General features: G+C 46.6%; 1 protein-coding gene across 1 annotated transcript in view; it reads left to right on the forward strand.

Annotated features, from left to right (window-relative positions):
* The window catches only part of C8A (complement C8 alpha chain), a 21875-nt gene extending 15473 nt beyond the window's left edge, over positions 1-6402 (forward strand). Inside the window, exons 8-11 of the mRNA XM_005422961.2 lie at positions 220-348; positions 983-1140; positions 3166-3388; positions 6251-6402. Coding sequence (XP_005423018.1) covers positions 220-348; positions 983-1140; positions 3166-3388; positions 6251-6402 — 662 coding nt within the window. The remainder of the gene's footprint in view (positions 1-219; positions 349-982; positions 1141-3165; positions 3389-6250) is intronic.
* The last annotated feature ends 5010 nt before the right edge of the window (positions 6403-11412 follow it).

The following is an 11412-nucleotide window of genomic DNA, read 5'->3' on the forward strand; positions in this document are numbered from 1 at the left end:
ATTATATTATTATTATATTGGGCCTATCTAATATACGATAGGCCCAATATACCCCAATAAAATATTGTGGTTTTCCACTGTCCTCTGCCCAAAATAGCTTTTGACTTCAAAATACAAGCCATGAAAGTAACTGAATCTTTTCTTCAATGATAGAAAACAGAAGTAGGAAAATGAACAGCGTGAGCCACTGGATTTACCTGTCTGCTTTCTGGTTTGCAGCCATCAGCATGGAGGAGATAAGTGCCTGTGTTGGGCTGTCCCTTGGCATTACAGCCAGCAAGAAGAACCTGGATCTGGGAGTAACCTTGACACACTCTGACTGCAAACAGAAAGGACTCCTGAATACTGGTACAGCAGCAGGGCTGGGGTCTCCTGAGGCTCCTTGGGTCGCTTGTTTGGGTCACTCAGGCACAGAGATTCGTGCAGGGTCACACAAGGTGTGAGGAAGGGAGCTCCGGTGCCATCCCCCAGGCAAGGTGGGACCACAGAAACTTTGGGTTCACATCTCCAGGAGTACTGATGTCTCTTAAAAGAGCAGGAATTTATGTAGCAATATATCTGGATTAGAAACAGAGGCTGTGGGGTGGCTGGGAAGCTGCAGTCCACAGCAATGACAGACTGAATCAAAATTGACTCTTAAAAGTACTCAAAGAGTGTAGGAACCCCCAGATTTGTACATTTCTTAATGAGCTATAGACAGTGTGACCTATTGCCCATGTCCTACCCAGAAACCAAGGCTGGAGGAGTTATCAGCACCTGCTCCAAGGCAGCTGTTATCAGCTCAGAGGATTTGGGATGCTCAAGTTGTCACCCTGTGATAAGGTGGCAGGGCTCACCCCACAAGCAGGGAGCACTGAGCTCACATCGATCCCGGGAGGCAGCCCCTGACAGCACAATTGATCTCCCCTCCACTGAGCAGTTCCTGCAGCCTTTTTGTGTGGAAACAGCAGCTGAATAATACCTGTGCAATTCAACTCTGCAGATGCTGGGAGCCACAGTGCAGTTGTGGAAGATATTATTCCCCGGATTAGAGGGGGAGATACCAGTTCCAGTGGAGGGCTCCTGAAGAGTTGGGATGGCAAAATGTATCGTCACTGGGGCAGGTCATTAAAATATAATCCTGCTGTTATTGATTTCCAGGTAAGGCTTTTCTGCAGTTGAAGAAACTCTGCTGCTCTAAGGAATGAAAGTGTAGTCGAGCAGATCATTTCGTATTTTTATTGTGATCCCATCACAGAACAAGATTAAATGTAATGGGCCACTGATCTGGTAACCTCTTATTCATTTCACAATGGGGAGTACATCTCCCACTGACTGCATCCACAGGGAGACAGACAAGGAGCTTAATGCTGGATTAGTGCCAGGTTAAGTTTCTGATGTGTTCCCCAACACTTCACAATGAGTTGCAGTTGTATTCATCCCTACTATTCTCCCTGATGCTGTCCACCCTCCTGTATTGCAGGGGACTCACAGGGGGCTGGGGAAGGTGTTTTGTTACCCAGCAAAATCTCTGCAAAGACAGCCCTCCTCCAGGAGTTCTCTGAGCAGAGAGCCCCTGGCTACTTTGTCAGGCGGGTCCTGTCTTTCTCCACACTCCAAAAGAAGGTCTGTGGCCATAAAAATCAGTGAGGCTCTATTCTCCCTTTTGTTTCACTGGATGCCCCATAAAATGGGAAGATCACTGAAGCATCTTATAGGGCTCCTGGGGAGGAGGAGATGGGTGCAAGCACAGGGGATAGAAAGAGACAGAAAAGAGTGATCCTACAAACAAATAATCCAGGGTTGAGCTGGCAGAGGCACGAGGGGGTGGCCACAAGTCCTCAGCTGTGGTCAGCAGGACGACAAGTACCCCATGATGATGATCACCATTCTGCTCCAGGAGAAGCTGTGGAGTGTGGGGGAAGGATCTCTGTCATGGCAGGGCCATGCTGCCATTTCTATCTCTCTTGTCTTCATTTGAAAGCAGGTCTGAAAGCTCTGACAGAGAGTGGGAGAAGGGAAAATGGATTTGGGAATTATCTGTGTTATTGGCAGGGCAAGAAGGACTGTGCAAACCTTCCTGGGCAGCAGCAGAAAGATCTGATAACACAGAAGTGCTTTCAGTTCCAGCTGCAGGTTATTCACCTTTTTGCACAAGTTCCTATTAATTCTGGGCAAGATTTCTTGCAGTTTTCCAGTAAACCATGCCCTGACCTCTTTGTTTTCCAGTAAACCATGCACTGACCTCTCTATTTTCCAGTAAACCATGCACTGACCTCTCCAGAGCTCCCTGCAACCAGAGGGGCCATTTCAGCAGCTCTTATCTGCAGTCCCCTCAGTTTGTCAAACAGGCTTGTGCAAATTTGCCTAAGAGTTCTTCCCAAAGCCCAGCTGATCCTGATCCTGCCCACAAATTACTCTCACAGAGCTGACACCCAGCTCTTCCCTGGAACAAATTCCTGGCCTGGACAGGGAGCGTTTGCCCAGGAGCATCAATGGACAAATGTAAATAAATGTCCTCATGCAGTCCCAAGATTTTAGCTTTAATATTCATTGAATATTAATACTCAGTTGGTCAAGTTATAATTTCTGTCCAGACTGGACTATTTTTGCTGACTGGGATATAGGAACTGGATCTTGCTGCTGGAAAATATGATGAGTGAGTTACATTCCCAAAGCTGTAGATGACAGTATTATTTCACTACATCAAAGGGCAAAAGATATATAGGCAAAATTCCTCATTCTCAGCATTTACTGGATATTTCACAATCTGGCCACTGCAAGGGATAGGATGGCAATAAATTTTGATGATATCCTCTGTCCAAAGCTCTTACCAAAACATTTTCTTCAAAAAGGCAAAAAGCATGCAAGAATCTCAGGGACTGTGACAGCACTAAGAAATCAGTCCAAAAAATGGGCTTACTGGGGTGTTTTAATTTATCATTCCAATCCCTACTAAAAGCATGTCCAGAAAAGCCAATCCCACACAAACCCCTGAGATGAGGAAGGTTTTGGAACGGTGGCTCCTCACTGGGGCAGCACCACATTTGCATGATGCACATGCAGCTGTCGAGGAAGACAAATGAGTTTTTCCTCGAGTCCTGAATTTATCCAGCAATGTCACAGCATCCCAGTCCATGCCCAGCTGAAATTGTTCCCATGCCATCCATCTCCATCCCCCTGCAGCTGCAGCCCATCCACGAAATCCTGCGGAGGAGCAGCCTCGGCCACATGAAGAGCAAGGAGCAGCACCTGAGGAGGGCTCTGGGTGAGTTCCTGCTGGAATTCAGCCCCTGTCGCTGCGGGCCCTGCCACAACAACGGGGTGCCCGTGCTGCTGGGGGACAGCTGCTCCTGCCACTGCCGCCCTGGGGACCGAGGAGCCGCCTGCCAGCTCACCCAGCGCCCAGGTGAGAGCCCAAAGGGGTGGATTTCCCTCTCCACGTGGCTAAACCAACAGCTCCTGCCATCCACACATCAATCCCGTCTGTGTTTTGTGGCTGGCTTATCTCGGGTAGCTGGTTGTTAATTGCTGCCCCGAGATGTGCAGGATGTCTCTGTTTTGACCTGTGTGTCCGAAGAACGAGTCAGAGCTCTTCAGTTTTTGGTCTTGAAGTTGTTTATTAATTCTTATCTATAAAATTTTCTTTCTGCCCAGCTGAGTTCTGCTCAGCCAGGCAGCCCCAGGCACTCTGATCACCCCCGAGGCGGTGTTGTCTTTTTATACTACAAACCACATATAACATATTTACCTTAATTCCCAATACCTATCACCTATGTTAGACAGTGCACTTCTACTCTAAACCAATCCCAAAGTGCCAGCATCACAGCAGAAAATGGAGAACAAGATGAAGAAGAAGAAAGGCTGGACATGCCCAAGTTCCTCCATCTTGTCCCCATAACCCCCATACCAAAAATCCTAAAATCTACATTTTCACCCTGTGATAATTTTATTATTATACTATTCAAACCTCTGTGACTTTCAGGTCCTCATACAAAGCTGGTAACTTGCTCCAGGGGCCATAATCAAATCCCCAGGTGTTATGGGCTGTGTGCCAGGGTCTCCAAGCCCCCCAACGAGGTCCTCAGCAACTCTGGACACCCGGAGGGATGTACTGAGTTCTGACAGCTTATGCTGAACAGCCCCTGAGCTGAGCAGCTCAGGGGATGGGGGAATGGGTTTAAATTGGAAAAGAGCAGAGTTAGGTTGGATATGAAGAAGAAAATCTTTGTGTGGGTGGTGAGGCCCTGGCGTAGGTTGTCCCATCACAGGCAGTGTCCAAGGTCAGGTTGGACAGGGCTTGGAGCAGGAGCAGCCTGGGATAGTGGAAGGTGTCCCTGCCCATGGCAGAGGGGTTGGAATGAGATGTTCCCATCCAATCCAAACCATTCTGTAATTTGTTATTACTATGAATAGAGATAGTAATAATAAACTTAATTGCTGGATTAAATCCAGGAAATCCTCTGGAGGGCTTGTGGCATCCCACTAAGGATGGCTGCTCCAAGGGGGAGAGCACAAACCTCAGCAGGCAGGGAAGGGAAGGGAAGAGGAAAGGCCCAGGTGAAGCAACTGCTCACACAACTCGTCACCAAAAAAGCCATTTTAGTAAAAAACTGCTACATTGCCAGATTTCCCACCCCCTCCTGGGATGCATTTTGACTAGAGAGTCTATTTTGGGGTGAAAAAATATGTTTTTCCAAAGTGACAGGCTTATATTTATGTTTTCTTTGTCACTTTCTATACTATCCTAAAAAGTTAAGTGGGTAGCAAAAAAAGCCGGGGTCAGAACAGGCTCTTTCATTTCCAAAAAAAGTTGCAGCTTTCTCTGGATATTTTTGTCCTGATTCATGATGACAAAAAAGAAAAATCTAAATCTCAGCACATGAAGCTGGCAGAAAAATCCATCTTCAGAGCAGTTCCACCAGGCAGAGCTCCAGGCCTCCAACCGTGGGCTCATCACTGGGGTCTCACCAGTGGGAAATCAAAACTGTGATGAGACAAGGAGCTGGAGCAGAGCTGGGGAGATGGTTTGTGAGGCTGAATGCCAAAGCTTTGCTTCAGTGACTGCAAAGTGGTTTTTTTAAAAAAGCTCAGCTTCATTAAGTTGTCTCCAAATCTCAGGAATTTGCTTGGGAAGCCCAGGACCTGCCAGCAAAGCAGAGCACTGGACCAGCCAGCCCTGTGCTCCTTGATTTTAGCAACAGTGGGGACAGGCACACTTCTAAACTCATGGGCAATTTTTAATTTCAAATTTTCTGTTGCAAAACTAATTTAAGACCAAACTAATTTTGATTTTTAAAAGAACAATGTTCCAGCAGATGGAAAACTCAGCTTCCCAGCCAGCACTAAGTAAGAGCACACATATCCATTTGCACTGTCTGGATTAATAAAGTGCCCAGGCCAGGCATGAAGGCCAGAGGAGTAAATAAAAAACGACAGTAAATGACAGCCATCAAGCATTCCCATCATTCAGGAGCACCGCCATAATCCATAGTATCGACCACTCCTGACAACTCAGTCTGTACTGTAATGAAAAAGCTTTGAAACGACCCATCTCCAAAGGGACTTTCCACAACATCCACACAGCTTTAGGGGACTTCTGTCACTCTGCCTTGGTCAGAGGCAAGAAGTTGCTGCAGAGAGAGCTGTGAGCTGTGCTTTGGGAAAGGAAAACCAGAGGGTTTCAGATGAGATGGACAAGAAAGAGCTGTTGGTGTTTGGTGTGGTGGTGTTCGCAGGGGTCCCAGGATGAGGGAAGAGATGAGAATGTTGACTCCATGTTTCAGAAGGCTGATTTATTATTTTATGATATATATTATATTAAAAATATACTAAAAGAATAGAAGAAAGGATTTCATCAGAAGGCTAGCTAAGAATAGAAAAGGAATGGAAATTATAACAAAAACTTGTGTCTTGAACAGAGTCTGAGCCAGCTGACTGTGATTGGCCATTAATTAGAAACAACCACATGAGACCAATCACAAATGCACCTGTTGCATTCCACAGCAGCAGATAATCATTGTTGACATTTTGTTCATGAGTCCTCTCAGCTTCTCAGGAGAAAAAAATCTTAAGGAAAGGATTTTTCAGAAAATATCATGGCTACAGTTTGGGGTGATGCTGATTCATCTCCCCTGGCTTCAAAGTGCCTCGATCTCAACAGCCTGGGCCTGGCTGGCATAGAGCAGGGAGTCCATATCCAGAGAAGCTTCAGCCAGACCTGAAATCCCTTTTTTTTGTTTGTTTTTCCCTTTCTCTCTGTGTGTCCCAGGTGGTGAGACGGACGGGCGCTGGAGCTGCTGGTCGGGCTGGTCCCCGTGCCAGGCAGGGACGGCGCGGCGCAGCCGGCACTGCTCCAACCCTGCCCCGCAGCACGGCGGGCAGCCCTGTGCTGGCAGGGACCTCCAGAGCAGAGCCTGCTGAAAGCACAAGGTGCCTGGCACAGGGTGCTTTGGAACCTGGGCTGGGCTAGAAATACTCCAGGAGTGTGATGGAGTTAACCCCTGGGAGGAATCATTGACCGGTGATGCGTTTCTGCATCTGCTGGATTGACCACGTGAAACCTGACCAAGTGCTCAGTGGTTTTGCCCCACCAGATGGGATGGTTTTGCCCCACCAGTGTCCAACAGCACTGCTGCAGCACAGGAGATGGCACAGAACCGACCCAAAGGAGGTGGAGCTGCTGGGTGACCACAGGGCTGCAGCATGTCATGAAATAAATTCACTGCGAGTGTTTACACAACTGAGCTTGACTCCCAGGGAGTTTATGTATTTCTCTTTGGGAAATCCAGGAAAAGCTCACCATCTATGCAGTTGGTATTGACATATGTACCACGAAACTTTTGTAAGTTGGCACTGTCAGATCTGTAAGTCCAGCATATTGGCCAGGGCTGCCTTTGCAGCAAAGCCATATGCTGCTCTGCATGGAGAAGGCTTCAGCCTAAAGATGCTGAAGCATCCTTGCAGAATGCAAGCCCAAGTTGATGAGGAATTTTAAATAAATAAATAAAGCAATAAATAGAGAGGCTCGAAGGGAAGTGTTGGGCAGAGGATGTTCCCACACAAGCAAAGGCTTTTGCTCTGTAAGATCAGTGATGAATTGACTATTAGCACGCAGGCATTTTATCTCCCAGGCACACAGAGCCTGAGAAGATGCTAACAGGCTGCTTGATTTAAGGGGCTTTTTTTGAATGTGAGACGTAAATCTCAGCACAAGAATGCACACAGTATTGAACTGTGTCCAGAGAGCAGGGCGAGAGCCTGCAGCTCCCTGTTCTTAATGAACTGCCACAAAAACCTGGGATGGACAGGAGGCCAATGGCACTTCATTTTACTGAGCTTTTCATTGCAGGGGGAGAAGAGGGGGGAAAAAAGCCCTGAGAAGGAATCAGGCATTATGAACAACAACAGCACCAAAACCTCAAAGCACAAAGCAGCCCTTCTGTAGGCATTTGAATGGAGAGAGGGAGCAGAAAGGAATGGTGGTTTAGTGAAAGAAATTGCTCAGGTGCTTGGAAATGCTTGTTTTTCAACTGTGTGTCAGTGGGGATTTACAGGCTGACACTCAACTGATGTAAATCAGTGTTGCCCCTTCACTGCAGCTGATTTATGGCACCTGAAGACCTGGCCCCATATTTTCTTTTGTGGGCATGTTTGCCAAAGGCCAATTTTTTCACCACTTTTTTTTTTTGTTTTGCTTGTAAATGAAACTACAGGCTGAAAACAACAAGCCATGCTGTCTCAACCCCTGAGATGGATTATTCTGTGAAAAAATCCCTTTGCTGGGGGGCAAAGCTGTGGCCTTTTGGGCTAACCTTGCTATTCCAGGTGAAGGAGCTGTTCACCCAGAGAGGAATTTGCTCACAAGGGTTTGAATTCGGTGTCTTCTGTGTTGGAAATGCAGCAGCATGAAGCACCCATGGATCAGTGTGATTCAGACATCCAAAGAAATGTGAAATGTAGGATCACAACAGGTGATTTAATGAATTTTCTTTGGCATTGGGCTGCCTGGTTATGTGGAAACATGAGACAGGGCTCTTACACCAAGGACCAGTTTGGATCACAAGCAATTCTTACCTTTACATTGACTTCTTAGGACTCAGAAAAATGCCTGCAAGTAAATGAGTATAAAGTCACCTCAGTCAGAAAACCAAGTATGCTTCTTTTTTGACCAGAGGGGAGAAATTAATGAACAGAAGGATCTGATGCCTTGGAGGCTGGGAAAAGATGGGGCCTGCAGGAAAACAACCTGCATCCTCAGCTTTTAGAGCTGTTTCTAAAAGGATAAATCACAGAAGAACCACCAAAAAAAAAATAAAAAATCCAAGTGATTAAAGAAACAGCATGCAAAATCCCACCATGAAACATATAAATAAAAGCAGAAAAGCCATGTTTCACCTGCAATTGTTCATCCTCATCACTCACCTCACAGCCCAAGGCACTGAGACACAAACCCAAGGGCTTCCTCCAAACACCAAAGGCAGGTGGGGAGTGCCCCTCTCCTCCCCCTGCACCCCAGGGCTCAAACATCCACAGGCTGAAACCCAGGAGCAGCGAAGCTGAAGTTAGAAGAAAGGAAGAAGCTGCCTGTAAGGTCTAGGGAAAAAAAAAAGATTATGAGCAATTACACATTTACAATGGCAGTGGAAGAAGCTAATATATCTCATGCTGAAGTGGGCAGCAGGAGAGTTGTGCAAGATGAGATAAGCAGCAAAAATGTACGTTTCTTAGTTAAACTAAAAGCTTGGAGGGTACAATAAAACACTGCAGTTCCACCCGGATTTTAATGAATGGATTTTCCCCTCTTGCACACTGACATACATTTGATAGAGTTATTTATCCTATATATTTCTGGAGGCATATTTCCCAGGAGACCTTGTTTATCTGGCTCATAAGCACATGATGGATGTGTGGTGCTTTGGATAAATGGTATCACAATCAGATATTTTTATGGATATAGGCAAACTGGGTTATTAACAAAGGAAGGGCAGAGAGGAACCAGCACGCAGAAGAAAATAGGGAATGATGGATGACAATACACCTGAGGTTGCAAGGTGTAGGCTCCAGATAACCAGCTAACAGGAGAGGAGATAAGGGCAGTGCTTGAGACAGCTGTTTCCTACCTCAGGGTCAATGTCACATCAGCTGCCCCAGCGTCCCTCTGAGCCTGGCAGTTCAGAGCAGGCAACAATTGCCTGGCAGGAGCAGCTCAAAAATTGTTGCCTTCCCTTTTTATAAAGTGGGGTGCACAGGCAGATACAAAACTCTTAATCCCGCCAGAAAAACCTGAAACAAAAGAAATTCCGTGTTCTGGTGATTTTGGGGAGGGACTGGAGCTGGTGGTGCTGCCCTATTGTGTCCACCACAGTGGGACCTGTGGTGCTGCACCACAAATAAGTAAAAATATTGGTTTATAATGGTAATAATTACTATATTCAAATCTAGCTTTTTCATTTATAGGATGAATTAAAATGGGAAATAAAAGGAAGATAAACCTGCAGGCATGATTTCACCTGAAATGAAAACTTGTGAAAACACAACATGGGATGCAGGAGAGCCCACTGAGAGGAGAACCTCAAGCAGAGGAAGGGGCTGGAGCAGCAGAGGCAGTGCTGAACACGTGCCCTCACACCAGGGTTATTAATCTGAACTTACACAGGCAGGGAGTTAGGAACACCAGTAAAAGATGGTACCAAAATTTAATGCCAACCAAAATGAAACAATAAAAGCTTCAGCATAGTATTTTTTATTGCCCTCCAGGTTATAATAAATCATTAGTTAGGTGAATCAAAGCACAAAATCACAAGGACAAGATAAAGTTATGTCCTTTATGAGAGGTTTCTAAGCCTACAGGGTGAATATTCAGGAGCTGCTGAACTCATACATCAGTCAGACTATCCTGAGGATCTTGATGATTGTGAAACGTCTCCTCTCTTCCTCCAAAAAAGAAAAAAAAACAACCGAAAACAAGCAAACCACAAACTTGGGTGCTGTCACCACTTCAAAAAATCTGTGTTTTTGTTGTTTGGGAACAACAGTCCCAAGTCAGGTCACTGCACTTGGCTGTCTTTGCCACAGCAGTGGAGAGAGGCTCCACTGCTATGTGTTTAACCAGCCTGATGATCAGAAAAGGTGGTTAAATTTACAAAAGCCACTTGACTCATCTGAGAAATGTCCTTAATCAGATTAGAGCAGTGATTCTCCAGAAGGGCAGGCAATGACACTGCAGTTGGTGTCCTCAGAGGTGAACCATGCTCAGGGTCTTCCCCTCCACAGCTTCTACTGCCAAAAACCTGGAGGAATACCCTCCTTCACACAAGCACTGACCTCTTTGACCATGACCCAAAATAGAATCTCTCGGCAAATTTCCACCACACAAAAAGATCCTGCAGCTACAGAGTGGCAAAGGGAAATGTTTTGGGTTGGCAGCTAAATGATGAAGGCCATAATGAGCACAGAGCCCTCTTGTTTTACATATGCAATGTGCTCTGCCTTTCTTCAAGCTGTCACAGGAGCCCTGTGGATAAGTGTGGAGGCGGCATGAGGGCTACAACTAAATGCATGTTCCATTGTTCAGGTGTCAGGGAGCCTGAGCTGCTCTCACAGGAATTGCATTCAGACAACGTCAGTCTGAAAGGAAAGGAAGGGATGATGCCAGCCCACCAGCACCAGCTCTGCTAAAAAGCCTCTCAGAAGAAGAGTTTGACCTTGCAGATGTGTTAGAAGACTCGCAGCACTCATGAGCAACTTTGCACTGGTGGAATTGCCTTCTGGAGCAAAGCTGTCCCTGGTTATTTCACAGCAGGCCCGACCAAATGCCTTCACAAAAATCATTTACCACCAGCAAAGCTGCAGGAGGCACGTCCCTGCAAGGATGCAGGCTCATGAAATGGTGCACAGTGCTGTGTAAAGCTCCTCTGGTGTCAGACCTGGACTGTGATGCACAGCCCCAGGGGTGGTAATAAAAGGCAAACCAGTTTGTCTCTTTTCACAGTGAGCTCTCTCCAAGTCAGATGTCCCACCCTGGGTGGACCCAGCAGCAGCTGGAATACTGGATTTGATGGGATCACACTTGTTAACCACAGCTTGTCTGGGGCAAACACAACTACTAAGGGCAGAAGACCTTGGGGATGTGCAGACAGCTTTTTCAAAATGTTCCATTTGTCCCAGAGCAGCTGTGGCTGCCCCTGGATCCTTGGAAGTGTCCAGGGCCAGGCTGGACAGAGCTTGGAGCAACCTGGGATGGTGGAATGTGTTCCTGCCCATGGCAGGGGTGGGAACAGAACAATAAATTGGGAGAGCAGGGTAGTGAGGCACGGTGGCTCTAAATGTCACGTTAGATGGTGCTGTGCTCATTGAGATTTAGGCTTTAATGTGCTGGATTTTGCTCCACACGACACAGGAGCTGTGCATCAGCGCACACCCTGCTGCACG

The sequence above is a fragment of the Geospiza fortis genome, unplaced genomic scaffold (genome assembly GCF_000277835.1).
Source record: "Geospiza fortis unplaced genomic scaffold, GeoFor_1.0 scaffold396, whole genome shotgun sequence".
NCBI lineage: Eukaryota > Metazoa > Chordata > Aves > Passeriformes > Thraupidae > Geospiza > Geospiza fortis.